General features: G+C 39.4%; 1 protein-coding gene across 2 annotated transcripts in view; it reads left to right on the top strand.

Moving 5' to 3' along the window:
* Positions 1-13,249, top strand: part of DPH6 (diphthamine biosynthesis 6) — a 213,984-nt gene extending 200,735 nt beyond the window's left edge. For both annotated transcript variants that reach the window (XM_082318710.1, XM_082318709.1), the window contains one exon: positions 13,064-13,249. In XM_082318710.1, coding sequence (XP_082174836.1) covers positions 13,064-13,179 — 116 coding nt within the window. In that variant the 3' untranslated portion in view covers positions 13,180-13,249. The remainder of the gene's footprint in view (positions 1-13,063) is intronic.
* Positions 13,250-15,206: the final 1,957 nt, after the last annotated feature.

Genomic DNA, 15,206 nt, shown 5'->3' with positions numbered 1-15,206 from the left:
AATATCTAAAAGGTCAAAGAAATAGTGGCAAAGAGAAGGATCAATGAATTTAAACCTTCCAGATTTCCCCTGAGAGAAAGCTAGAATTTTGGAGGAATAAATAACCAACTTTTATATTTTAAGCAAGTAGATTATTACTTTATTCTTTTGTGCTAGCCTTTACCAAAAAGAGAGGTGCCAGTCACTTTGAATCTGCCTGTATTGATGTTAGTAGCATTTGGTAGTGCTACGTGTACTTTAACTAGGTACTAAAATTACAAACAGAAACATTTGCAAGAGGACACAAATACATGTAGCATGAAGTTCTGACTAGACATTATAAGATCCAGTTTTCCTTTCTTCTGTCTCTTTGCTCTTGGTAAGTCAAAAATGAAACTGGTTAGCTGCTGCTGCTGATGATGATGATTATTATTAATAATAAAAATAACAACAACAGCCCTTTAGCATTTTCATGTTTCACCTTTATGTCTTACTGGATTTTTTAGGGCTTTAATGACCCTAAGTGTTCTTGTGGCAGGTTGTAGATGAGTTTTCTTTGCCCTGCAAAGTGATTTGGCAAAAATTCAGCTAGGCTGAGCATATTTTGTTGCCCTCCTTTCTACCCACATGTGCTTTCTGCAAAAAGAGAAAAAGAGGTGATGGCCTGATTCTAATGAATCCTCCTAACAATGGTGTAATTGAAAAACTACCTCGAAAGAGAAGCCTTTTAAAAAAAAACAATGCCTACTCATTCAGCTAATGTAGTGTAGAAAATACTGGGAAGACCACTCCAGTGATGATGTTCCAGGAAAGAAAGAGTGGTTCTCTGTGAACAAATGTTGATGGCTTTCTGTAGCCTGTCCTTCTCACTACCACGTTTTGCAATACAGCGGGTATGATACACCCTGACAAGTTAAGGCCCATGGCATGAAGTATCAGTGTTGACCAAAGAGAGGGCTGTGTGGGCATCTTTGCTTTACTTTAAAACTGACATCTCTTCTTGAACAATTTATTTCCCTCTAGCAGTACTGCAACATTGTTAAAACCAGATCTCATACCGCAGATCACATCTTTAAAGCAGAAGGAGGCACGAGGATAAATCAAAAGCATGTTGTGCTGTGCCTGATAGGTTGGCCTTCTGTTTGTGGGAAAGATAAAGGTCACCCTTCCATCACTTGCACTTCATGTTTCTTAAAAGTGGTTAAAGCATCACATCCATTTTCCTTCCGAGCATTTGCAATTTCATTAATCCAGTATCTCTTTGAGCTAACGTAGTTTTTGGTGAAGATGTGGCTTAAGGCTCCAGAACTAGAAATTCCTGTCGAAGGAGCCAGTGTTCAAGCAGAGGAACTGTCAGTGCTGGTGACTGACTGGTCACCTGTGGGTACTGGCCCACCGGGGGGAACATGGAACCCCTAAGCAACGGGCCAGAGCCGGGCAGCTTTTCCATTCGCTGCTGGGCTATGCTGTGTACTGTACCTGTCACCCGTGTGGCTATAAATCACAAAGTGTACAAGAGTTACAGGAGGCAGTGCAGTTTGTATAATTCCAAAAGGCCTTCTCCAAAAGTGTTTTAAAAACAGATGTTTAGCACCATGTATTTTGGTGATGAAACATTCTTCTTTTTTTTTAAATATATATATATATTTGTGTGATAATTTAACTTTATTGCAGCCTTTTGTGATACACTGTGGTATAAAATATATAGTAATGTTTATTAAGCTATCATAAGACAGTCAGCTGTATAGCCCCTTGACAGGTATGATAGACTATTTTGGCATAAAGCCCACAGGCAACTTTCAAATAACCTGTAAACCACCCCAGCTGTTGATGGTAGAAGAATGGCAGAGGCCTCTGGGCAGTGGTGGTGTTTGACACCAGAGCAGGTGGAACACGGGCAGCAGTGCTCCTCTGGGACTGTGATTTTAACAGCTAGAGATCCAAAAGCAGTCCAAGCAAAAGGATGATTCAGTTCTTGGCCACTGTATTGTTGTTTGTAAGCGTGCTTGCTGTGGTGTGCTCTCAAGAGGAAGAAGAGGTGTACGGTGGGTCAGAATTTGGGGTCAGTTGTTGGCTTTTCCACAAATTACCTTAACAAATCATGTAATTTTGGCACAGTTTTCTATGACTCAGTTTCCTACCTGTCCTACATTCCTTTTTTAGCGCTCTATTTTTTTGTATTGATGGTAAGCTCTTTGTGCTAGACCTTGTCTGTTATTTAGTGTTTATTCAGTGCCTGATAAAATGACACATAAGTCTTGCTGAAGGCTTTTATAAATTATGCTGTTAATAACTTCAAGTTAGAGCAAAAATGACTTGCAGCTCACATCACTGTGTGGCCAAGTTTCAGACCCTTTTTCTTTCATTTTGCTGTCGGTTGACACAGTTGAATGACTCTCCCAGTCTCCTGTTCCCAAATCTGTAACAAACTATGAGCTCACATTGCACAGGAAGCCCTAGCAGTGAGATTTATTTGTCATCCTTGGAGGCCATGAAGAGGAACAAAAGATTTTCATCTCTCTCCTTTTGTTCCTTGACTGTAGGGAATAAGAGGGTACTGATATCTTGGGTCGCTGCCATACAGGATAAAAATCCAATTAATGTAAATCTGCCAGATCAAGGGGAGGTAGTTGCGTGGCTATTGAGAGCCCACAAACTGCTGGGTGGATCATCAGCAACCTCTGGCAGCATGATTTCCCCATTAAAAAGGAAGCTGGGTTTTGTTCTACCTCTGAATACTACTTCTTAGCCTGCTCCAGCTAATTTCGCGTAAGTTATCAGATGCAGCAGTAATGAAATTTTGGTCATTTGTAGAGTCACTCTAGAATTAAATTGGTGACCTCAGGACGAAAGGCAGTGAATGCCATGGCCACTCTTTGTTACCTCTTCCAGGCAGCTTTGATTAAACTGTGCTGTGAAGCCAGACCTGGATCAATATGAATGATCTTCATCGACCTAATAATGTATTTAACATGTTTGGTGCACTTTTATCTGGTTTTGTTACGATAAGTTGTTTACATTAGTGCAGCAGATTGATTTAAAGTTTCAGGGCTCTTTACAATGGTAAACATCTAGAAATAACCTCATTAGTTTGCACATGGTACTATATATAAATATGTAATCTACTGTGCAAGCTCCTAGGCAGGTGTAAATTAGCATAGCTACAGTTCACTGCAGTTGAGAATCTGGCCTAGAAACTGAAAACGATTATTCCATCAGTATTATTTTAAACGATCACAGCTTAACTCGACAGAAAGCAAGGACCATATGATCTTCTCCATACCCAGTCTAAAGATGCTTACCACAAAGTCTTTTAGAAACCTTTTCTATTATTTGTAGACTAAATTCTCCCACCAGCAGATGTATGTGGTGTCCATAAGTTATATAAACATCTCTTCATGGTCATGCCTTTTGGATGCACTATGTCCAACCAGATATTTCTTAAACCCATTGGTTTTAGAGACTATTTAGCAGACTTGAATAAACGAACAAATGTGGAAGCTGTACCAAACATATCATTTGGGGATGTCAAAGCACTTAACAAACATTGTTACAACCAAGTCCATGCGTAACCACTGAAGGACATATTTGCTTCAGTATGTCTCATGACAGCTTCTTAAAAAATATACTTAAGTGAATTTAACACTTGTGAAAGGTGCCAGATTGACAGACCCTGGAGATAAAAGTTCTTGCATTACCAGCAGGCACAGCCGAGCTTCCCACACACAGTGCCCCACCAGTGTCCCCAACCCTACCTGGAAGGCACAGCGACCAACTGTCCTACAGCTTGCAAATCTGCGCCATCTCGTGCTCTTGGACTATGGGCCAAGAGTCAGTAGCTGTAATGTGACCTAAAGGTGAGAAAGCGAGTTTCATAATTACTGCACAGGTGCTGTTGCAGTTGATCATTTTCACACCAAGTTTTCAATAATCTGGAAAAAAAACCCAAGAAAGTGCACGTTTATCTAATTTTGCATACAGCAAAAAACGTGCATGTGAGCTTCTAGTGAATCCTGCAGTTTTATCTGTCTGCCTAGGCACACATTCAGAGGACTACATGAGCAAACAAGTGCTTGTACATGCTGTGAAGTGCATTCTTAGATGTCTCTTAAAAAATGGGTCCTTACTGTTTCATGTGTTTGTAATAATCTGTCTCCCTTCATACCTCATCCCTGCTCGGTGTCATTACAGCCCATCCTCCCCAGAGATTTTCAGCACAGCTGGCATACAAGTTCAATAACCATCCACCCCTTAAAGAGACTGGGTCGTTACGGGGTTGAAAGATAGCACACACAGAAAACAGGCTCGTGAGCTTTGCACTCTGTCATGGTTTTAGAAAAAGCACAAGTTCTTCCCTGACTGATTGTACTCGGAAAGTTCAGTCCTCCGTTCTCTTTGAAATTATATTTAGACCTCACTGTGAGTACTGGAAGGGCATGCTTAAGTGTTTCTTTATTTAGTGCAGAAGGTTAATGACATTTTAAACAAAAGTGCACATTTATAACCTTGTATAGGCCGATTCTGAACCTGTATGTAGGACATGGCTAAAAACAGAACACTGGAAAACACAAAGCGATGAGTTTTCATGCTCTGCTATTTTCTAAGCTATAGCTGGCAGCTCGAAAGAATTATTATGGAAGCTAAATCTTAATTCTTTCTACTGAGAAACAGCCATAACTAATGTGCAGAAGAGCTCGGCAATGTTTGTTTGTCTTTAAAAGAGTCACATTTCTTTCTGCAACTTGTCGTTGATGTGCTTGGTAACATACCTAATTTGACTGGTACTGTGTGTACTTTGGAAGGTAACTTCTGTATATCCAGAGAGAGTTAGCTGTATAATTGTCTCAGGGATGGCTTTTGGGATTGAAATTGTAATTGTTATAAATATCAGTATAAAACCTCATCCGATGATTGTGACTGCCTGATTTGCTTACCTCCTCAGCATTCCTGGTGTGTCTGTTACACTGTACAGCTTTAGGAAGAGTTCATACCAGCTTTCCAACTAAGCTGAGGTTTAGGTTTCAAAATCTGGGCAGAAGTTCAGGAGAGAATGTATACTTGGGAGAGGATGTTTTAAGATGGTAGTATCCGTGAATTCTGCTTAGATATCGTGCCTCATTCAGCCTCAGTTCTGTGCAGGCTGCCTGCTGGAAAAGAGAGATGGACCATTTTAGGTCATCTTCTCCTTTACAGGTTTGTTCTCTTTAGTACGTGGTGTCTTGTTTGGTCTAGCCTAGTTTCAAATATCCAATGTAGCTGAGCCAGGTTTTGGTTGGGGCTGTTTTTTTTGTCTGCTTGTATTTGCATAGTACCCCAATGGCATTTTCATTTCATTCATTTTATTACATAGTTTCTAATTTTAACTATGTCATGTTATAAATTCCGCTTCAATGTGCTACTTATTACCTGCAAGTACTACTAAGTCTTTTTTCATCAACCACCTTTTTAAGATTCTTTGAGCTAGTAGCTGGCCTTTTACTTGCAGAAAGGCAAAAGGCTTTTCTTGTCTGCTAGTAAGAGGGGAGGAGGAGAATGCCAGGGACCTTCTCTTACAGAAGGACAATACTCCACTCCCAGAAAAAAGCAGAGGAAGTGAAATAGATGTTTACCTGTTTTTCCTAAGATGTACAGTATTCGTGGGCACCACTGAAAACATTATTTAGAAGGCTTCCTAAAGTTTACCTACCCCATTCTGAAGCTCCAAGGATGTGTCTCAGTTCATTAGTTTGAAAACTCTTTTTCAAAAAATTTTTCAAAAAATAGATGTGAAGTATTATTTTTAATTTTGTTTAGGAAAGGCCAGAAATTAGAATTCCATATTAGGGAAGGAAAGGAGAGAGGTTCTTTCATGACTGAGTTAAACAGAAGCCTTAAGAAGAATAGAAAGGGGTTGGTTCATTCCCATCTTCATGTAACTTGAATTACAGGGTTTAGTAAGTGAAACGGATCATAAGCTAAACCCTGCAGAGTCCAGAAAGCTCTAATTAACGCCCACAGCGAGTAACTTTTCTGAAATTGGTCTTTAATCAAACTTTGCTCTGAAAACAAAACAAGCTATCGTGGCAGCTTGATAAAAGAGATGCATTGCCAAGGCTGACAGGCCCACAATCAAACCAGCACTAAAAATAACTGTTTTGTCTACTAATTTTCTTTCAGATGCTAAAAAAATGTATTAGCTACAGTCTAAAAAAACTTCCATAGTTACTCAGCCAAGTGACTCAGCTCTAGAAAAGTGAGGTTACTGTAAATGTTAATGCCCTCCCTGATTCTGAGTGAGCCCTCTTTCCTTCCCACACCCTCCCATCGAAGCAGGGGAACAGCAGAGAGGTTGGGAGGTGAGGCTGGGAGGGGAAGAGGCAACTTCTGGATTCCTTCAGAGCTGGTCATTTGAGGCCAGTCGTCCCTCTCCTCTTGCTGCTGGTGGTGCAGAGCGCAGGCATCCTCGCTGACTAACTAGTGTAGATTAAGATAAGCCAATCACTCATTTTTCTTGTATCTCCCATGAACAGTAGGGTCCATGGCTGCTACCTTGCACACTCGCAACTTCTCCTCACTGATTCTGAGAGCAGGAGTTATCAGTAAGGCACTCAGGGAAGCACAGCTCATTTTCCTCTTCCTCTGCTCATCTGTAGAAAATGTTGCTCAGACCCCTGCGGTACCCATCCAAGCCTACAGTGACTTTCATTATGTTTTCACCATAGCCTGCATAAAAACATTGCTAGAACTGTTTTTTCGGGTTTGGGATAGATTCCAAAGGGACACGAAGTCCACTGCACAAACAGGACTAGCAGTAAAATATAATAAAACTGTAGTCTTCCCTTTACAGCGGAGATTTATCTCAGTACAAGAAAGACACGGACCTGTTGGAGCGGGTCCAGAGGAGGGCCACAAAAATGATCAGGGGGCTGGAACACCTCTGCTATGAGGAAAGGCTGAGAGAGCTGGGGTTGTTCAGCCTGGAGAAGAGAGGGCTCTGGGGAGACCTTATTGCAGCCTTTCAGTACTTAAAGGGGGCTTATAAGAAAGATGGGGACAGACTTTTTAGTAGGGCCTGTAGCAATAGGACAAGGGGTAATGGTTTTAAACTAAAAGAGGGTAGATTCAGACTGGATATAAGGAAGAAATTGTTTACAATATGGGTGGTGAAACACTGGAACACGTTACCCAGAGAGGTAGTAGATGCCCCATCCCTGGAAACATTCAAGGTCAGGTTGGACGGAGCTCTGAGCAACCTGATTGAGTTGGAGATGTCCCTGCTCGTTGCGGTCAGGGGGTTGGGGGGGTTGGAGTAGACGACCTTTAAAGGTCCCCTCTAACCCAAACTGTTGTATGATTCCATGATTTCATTTGGTGAATGGTCTGCTGGGTGAAGCGTTACCCTGTTTTGTATGTATCTGTGCTTACAATTCACAGTATTTTATGAACAAAATGGCAGAGTCCTATCAGTCTGGATCCTAATAAACATATCCTTCACAGAAGAGGTTGCAATCATCTGAAATGGTTCTTTGGGACAAGCTGAAAGAGGATGGCTAACATTGGCTTTCGTGCTTCCAGTGCAGGCTGTATTTTCATCTGTTATGTGATTACTTGAAAAAGACATTTTCATTGTTAAAACTAAACTAGTTTGATGCGAATAGCAAGAAGCCCTTCAGTATAGATGGGTCCATAAATGCAAGACAAACTGAAATGAAATGTGACGTATCCTTGAAGATACATTTTTATGAAAGAATTATTTGCAAATACAGACTTGTGCAGATCTGAGTGGCTGTCATGGCATCTGACCAGGCATATATTTGTAGAGACCTGAGTTCCAAATGCAACTGCAACTCCCTCTGTAATTTCTAATTTTTTTTTTAAATTTTGGGATATGTATACATTACAAATAGGTTTGAAATGGTAAATTTCGGGGTTTTTTGAAGTCTAAATTATGCCAGATACTTGTAAATTTTTTTTTAAACAAATGTGATTATGTATTTACCATGCAACAGGAAAGCTCATTCATCAATTGTTGACTTTGAAAGAAGGGGGAGAAATCTAGACACAGCTTAAGAAATCTCCACAACACAGATTAGATTTTGAAAGTTATGTAGCAAAGAACACAAATTCTTTTATTGTCATAGTTTCAAAGACTGGCTTAGGTAATCACAGCTTTAAAGCAGTTTCACAGCCTTATCCAAATTCATACTGGTCATTTGTCTCATATATCATGGCAACAGACTTCCCCTGCAATTCAAAGCAGCTGCTTAACTCGTATTCAGATAAATATCCCAGGCCAGAGTGATTGAAGTGCATCATCAGTATTGCGTGAAGGAGCTTACATCATCTCTAGAGCTGTACCTAATCTGGTCTGCCAAAAGGTGCCAGGGAACTCCCCTTTTTACCAGACCTTAACAAAACTCAATTACACCCTGATCATCATTATAAGTATGCAAATCATCACTATCCTGATATTATAAATAAGTAGCCAAAGTCAGACTGTAACTCACTCAAAACCAGAAGGACCAAAGGAAATTAGTGTAATAACCAGATAAATAATCAGAGTAGTTGGCTTCTAAAGCAAGTTCCATTTCCATCCTCCTAAGTTTAGTTATTGTTGATTTCCCTCTTTTTGTGCATATGAGTGTTTCCCACTTGGAAAAAAAAATCAAGACTTACTTCAAATTTGATAATTTTGGAAGAAATTTATAACAGCATTGAGTAACATATCTTTGGCCAGTTTTCCCTGGAACTGGCAGGCTCTTAGTATTTTTGAAGATCTGGCTGATATGTTTTCAAAATGGAAACACAATTATTTACAAGATGTTGCCTCCATTTTTGCTGTGGGCAGAGCAATTTTGAAAACCTGGTCCCTTAACAGGGAAATGACCAACATGACCAACGTGAAATAATGTCATCAAGAATGGTAAAGCAAACCATAAGGTACCATATGAAAAGCCAAGTATTGGACTATGCAGAATGTCCATATTATTGTCATTTAAAATCTTCACAGCTGCAACAAAAAATCAGCACAAACTCATATTTTGCAACGTGACTCGCTTTTATATTCCAACAGTATATTTTTGTTTACTGGGCTTATTTCAGACAGGAAGGTATTAACTAAAACGAAGCAAGCCAATTGTACAGGGTTTGTTTTAAAATCTTATATTCCGCTATGTCATTTTATATTATCTTAAGTAAAAGTGGGGGAAAAATCCTGAACTGATTTCTCTGGCACATAAGCCTCATAAACGGCAGTAAAACCAGATAATATTTTTAAAAGCACATTGTCCTTCCTTGCTATGGTTGTATAGCACAGAGACAGTCAGCTGGATGTTTAAGAAAGGGAGGGGGGGTCTCCAGTTCCTCATGTTTCACCTTTTCATTGCTCTGCCTGATCATTTAAGGCAGAGGCTTGTTCCAGACAGCTTTAATTAAACTATGCTGTGAAACTGTATATAGATCAATGGAAATGATCCATAACAAGAGGCTAATCATGTCTTTAACAGCGTTCAGTCCAGTTCAATCACCTTCTACCATTTCTGTGGCTTTACATTCATGTGGCAAAGCCTTGAATGTGTGTATGTATTTTTTAATCCATCTCATTAGTGGCCATATGCTTTGGCTTCAAGGGAGACAAGAACTGTCTGCAATCTGCCAGGGATTTAGGGACATCAATAATTTGTGAATAGTCATGTTGGTACTGGTCGAAGGGTTAAGTGTTCTGCACACCAGGGGCACATCTTTTGGGACTGGAACTCTTAGTCAACTGTTAGGAACCTGATCCCCTGTGAGGCATCTTTTCAAAGTACATGCTGCATGTCAGATCTCCGCAGCTGAAGCAATGGAGCTTTATTAGCTCAGGGATTTAAAAACCTGCTCTAAGCAATGTAACAATATCTTTTGGTTAAAAAGTGAAGGAAAGATAGTAGTTGTAATATGAAAGTGATTTTTTATGTACTGGCTAAATGTGATCTTCCTTTTTGCTACCATTTGCCTTTTCAATGTAAGCTATCAGATTACTCCTCCCCTGCAAATACCCAGTGAAGCAAGAGCATGGCAGCAATCATGGGGACCTGATTTTGGCAACCTAAGTGGATTCTGTGGCCTCACCTCATACTGCCTAAATCCTGCCGAAGCCAATGACAGCACAGATGTAAAAATCGTCTTCCTAATCATTTGGAATGGCCCTTTAGGGGCTCCCAGGACATTGTTCTAGCTACTTAGTGTGAAAAGCACCTTTGAAAACAAAAGCTTACAGTATTAGATTGTGCCACGTTATATGGAAGAGCTGCTACGTCAGCATGAGAGATCATCAAACTATTGATCTCAGTATCCTGTCCTTAGAGGAATGGCACAAATAGATTGTAATGGCACAGTATTTGTTGAGAGAGGGAAAGACTTTGAATTATTTTTGTTCATTTTAAGTTTTGGTTATGTCCATATCCCTCAGCTGTCCCGAGGTCAATAGAAAAACGCATAGCGGTGCAGAAAGAAGCTTTATATGGAACCTGTGCCCTGAACTTCTGCTGACCAGTTGGGAGTAGCGGGGACCCATCTTACAGGATGAAGCTCGCCTGCGTCCGGCGAATACTTAAATAACTTTAAGACTGATATCAGTCACATATAGCTCCTGTTAAAGCTCCAGTAAACACACTGACTGTAACTCTCCGCCCTTTACTTGTTTTCACTTTCAAGATCAACTTTTATAAGTAAGGCATGCAACTGAGCAAACACTTCCATAAGTGATATAAAGGAAAGAAATTTTTGAAATCTTTGTCGTTGAACAAAGAGTTACATACTTCAGAAAACACTCATACTCATGACTGAGGCTCTTATTTATCTAAAAGCATAATTTGCATGAGTGAAAAAAATATAGATTGTGTCTTTATTAGCCTCACATCATTAAAAATACACAATTAGTATTGGAGGACTTAGAGTAACTTCTTATAGCAGATAAAATATATAGCTTTCAATTTTTGGATCGTGTCAGCTATGATTACATAGGCTGACACAGATTTACTAATTGTGCATTGTCTTCTGTGGGACCTTAGAGGAGAATTTTACTGCTTTAGAAGACTCAGTCTCCTCTTTTCAGGGGAAATTTGCATGAGCAGACTTTCATCCACAATTTTTAAATGTATAAAGATGCACATCTAAGGTAGATTGTTTTCATATCAAACTATTTGATCTGTAAGTATAATAAAACATTTAGAGTCATATGTCCCAGATTTTCATTCACATTTCAATTATACGTGTAGGCTTTGCTGCAGCAGTTTGCACTGGCAATAGAAAAGGCGGCGGTCTTTTGGAAAGGTGGCTCTTTCTGGCTGGCAACCAGGTCCACTAGGGCATGGTCAAATGTAAATATTTATGGCTATTTTGGCCACCTCAAAAAACCAAAAGAATGGAGTTATGTTTCCAGATAGCCTCACTTTCAAATTCTCCCTTTGAAAGTAATACCTGGTTTTGCTATGGTAGCTTTTAGCACTGTTTCACAGCTCTTAAGCCTGTGAAAAAAGTTAAATACTAAAATTGTATTTTCACAATTTCAACCGAGGGAAAAAAGGAAATGTAATTTTAATAGGGTAGAATTTGGATTTCTGAGGTGGCTTGCCTTTACCCACTTCCACGTAATGCCTTCTGTGCCAGCATAGCTATAAAGTTTTCTGCAGTCAAAGTTTAGAATGAAAATGTTAGCTGATGCTTAATTCTCGGGTCACTGCTGAATATCTGCAATACATAGACTGAGTCCCTTTTTAGACACAACAGGAAGAAGTCCTTTGACCTTTGAGATGACTGTTGATCTTTGGCTCATCCTTGTCTGTTTTCACCTCTAATGTCAATGATGTTACTACAAAAGGAAGTCAGCAGAATTTCAGAAGACTGGTACTGTCTTTGCAATATTTTGTAGGTAGCATTGCCATTATTACGTTAATTTATGCTACTGCTGCCAGGTAACAAGAGAGAAGAGTTTTGGCTTCAGTGAACACAATTGCAAAATTCCTGTTTTATCCTGGATGCGGTAACACTTTGACTGAACTGCCTATTCACAGTTTCACAGGCAGTGATGCCAAAAAAAAAAAGCTCTGACAGTCTTCAAGTTCTGCCCTCTTTACACCCTCTCTAGCCAAGATTGCTTAGTGTTATAAAGAATTGCCATAATCACAGAAGCTGCAGACAGAAATAACTTACTGAAACCGAAACCCATGCAGGCCATACCTTACCATTAGGAAATTGCCTTTTGTGGGGTCATTTGGAGGGTTTTCAGTAGTCGTCTTTAAGGGTTCTGTGTGGCTGGATTTCTAGCATGTCCATTGAGGCTGCAACACGACCAGAAATGTCTTGATGCTGAGTTTAAATTTTCCATTCTTTACTTTTCGCCCGTATTCTCCTAATTAGATGTTCTCCATTACCAATTCTGTTCCCATAACAGACTTTAAATTTACAAACTTCTGTCACATACCAGTCCCTTTACAGCTCTTTATAGCTAGATTCTATATTTTTATCAGTTTGAATCTCTCTATAATCCTAGATACACAGTCACATATATTGCTATCCCTGGTCTTCCTCCATCATATCTTCAACGCAGCATGCTTCCATTGATTTCAAATGGAAATCATGTTCATAACGTTTTTAAAAATGGCCCACTTCTTTAACTTTTAGTAGATTGATGCACCACAGTGGGACTTGAGAGCAGAATTTCATTTATAGACAACTACGTGCTGATCATCCAAATATAAAAAATTACAAAGAACTGAATTTCAGCTGGCCTTTAGTTATTTTTACTACCTGCACTTAGTTTCAGCTCTGTAATCAACAGACCACTCACTCACTCAAGGTTGAGAAACATGCTTTTAACTGTTTTGCTGAATTATGGCCTTAGGCAATGTGTAAAGTTAATCTCAAATTAGTTGACGAGGAGGTGGGAGATGATGATTCTTCCTTCTATATAAAGTGAAGACTCAAGAGTTGCATTTCACGTCCGTTTTTTAATTGCTACTCCACAATAATTTTCAAAAATGTATATAGAAATCATTTTTAAGAAATAGGACACAATAGAAAATGAGACAAAGAGAATTCATTAATTGTTTTGTTTCTATTTTAGGACTGCAAGAATACCTGGAAAAATATTTGGGCAAGAAGACCCCAGCTCTGATCTTAGTACCTGTGGTGGATTTACCTGGCAAGGAAGTTATTCATATAACATGCTGGCTAAGCTAGCGGTTTAGAAGAGACGAGTTGATATCAAAACACACATTCCATCCAGGAAAGAACAAAGAAAGGAATTGGTCATAACTGTGTTGGATACTTTCATTAAGCAATATTGTTTGATTTAAGTCATATTTAGCTTGTTAATGATGCCTCATGATATGTGACAGAGTCAGCTTTGTATGAACAATAAAGGTTTCTTTTCAAAATATTGTGCTTTTTTCTCACTTATTTTTAGGTACTTTCTGGTAACAGCAGGTGGCTCTTGGGAGATGTCAGTTGCTCTGATCACATCAGTTCTTTTGTTTGGTATATTTAGGCCTGGTTATAATAAACTGATTATAACTTCAGATCTTTTGGATGGAGGTGCAATCAGAACATTAGCTCCAGTACTGTTTTAAAGACTTGATTCCTTTCAATTCTATGTTGAATTTACTGACTTCAGGCCAACTCATGAAGACTTTATTTGTGGCTAGATTTTAACCCTTTTGTTGCACCGGGGAAGAATTATTCAGAGGGGTATTCAGGTTGCACGTTTTACCCAAGTGAATAATGGAGATGATGTAGGATGTGCCATCCTGCTTTCTGAGGCAATAGGGGGCATCCTCGTGCTTTACATCTGGTAGGCAGCTCTTATTAAAGAACTACCAGTATTCCCCAGGGCTTCAGTCTTCTCCAGAAAATCAACAGGAGTTTTACCTCTGCTTCCATTAAAACAGGCTCAGACACATAGGTGAAGCTCCTATCGATTTCCTTGCAACTGGTATTTTACTCATGGCGTGATATAAGATCAGTATAGGAGAGAAAGCCTTTTGGACTTTGCTTAAGGCAGTAAGGCACTGCAGAGAAATCTTATTTTCAGACAAAGGCTATAAAATTAAACCTTCAAAAAAGAGTATCAAACCTTTGCCTGTGTTCTACATCTATATATTCTCATTGCTTCTCTTCCAGTGTGCGAGCACTGGAGCTACATGACCGGCACTCCAGTTGTCCTTCTCTTACACCAGCATGTAGCTGAGATGATAACTCCACAAAAGTCAACTGCATGGCAGTAAGTTTACGTTGGGGTGACTAAGAGGTGGACTTAGCACTCCAGCTTCATTTTCTTAGCCGGTACCAGATAGGCACTTGGCAGCAGCTGATACGAAGTCAGTGACTAAAGATAAGAGGATCTTCCTCTGTTAGATGCTTTGCGTGTCCAGCATATTATGCTGATCATTACTTGAAAATAGAGACTGTAAAATGTCATTGTTCCTTAGCATTACATCAAGTGATATAGCAGAGCTGCTGTCCTCTTTAGTAAGAACTATTTTTTTCACAGTTCTTTAAATATTTTTAGAAAGGGGAAGGCGAAGAGCTTTTTATATACCAGTGTATAAATACATGGATTATTAAATTAAATTTCTTAAGAAAAAAGGGAAGAATCTATTAACAATACATTAGTTCATTAGCATTCAGTATCATTTTTAGGTTAGACTGAAACATATTTGATCCTTATTCTTTCCCACGATCAGAAAAGAACTTGTTAATACCTGGATGCATCTGTTATGTTTGTATTCTACTCTTTTAGAAAGCTAAATCATTTTCTTACTTCTCGCTGGAAATACCAGTATTTTATTTGTTTCAGTGTGGAGTGCCCACAGACCAGAGACACAAGCTGGACTGAAAAAGAGAAGCAGTCAGTACTTTCAGAGAGACGAAGGCAAAGCTTAATTTTTCATAGACGTATATGGAAACCAAATAGATGGCATGAGTTTGACTATGTCTCCTGGAGCAAGATACCCAAACACGTTGATCTTGGCTTTTGTACTGTACTGCACTGCATATTTTAAGGTGGCAGGATATTTGCTCCTAAAGAAACCAGCTTTTCCTGCAAGTTTAGTGGTGGACTTGGCAGTGCTAGGTTAACGGTTGGACTCGATGATCTTAAGGGTCTTTTCCAACCTTAACGATTCTATGGTTCTACGATTCTAAGATTCGTGACTGAAACTATCCTTCTTTTCCCCAGTTGAGGTGCACTGAAAAATGGTAACAGAATG

The sequence above is a fragment of the Platalea leucorodia genome (genome assembly GCF_965183815.1).
Source record: "Platalea leucorodia genome assembly, chromosome: 7".
Classification (NCBI taxonomy): Eukaryota; Metazoa; Chordata; class Aves; order Pelecaniformes; family Threskiornithidae; genus Platalea; species Platalea leucorodia.
The sequence above is the reverse complement of the archived record's forward strand: the minus strand, read 5'-3'. Positions and strand labels throughout refer to the sequence as shown.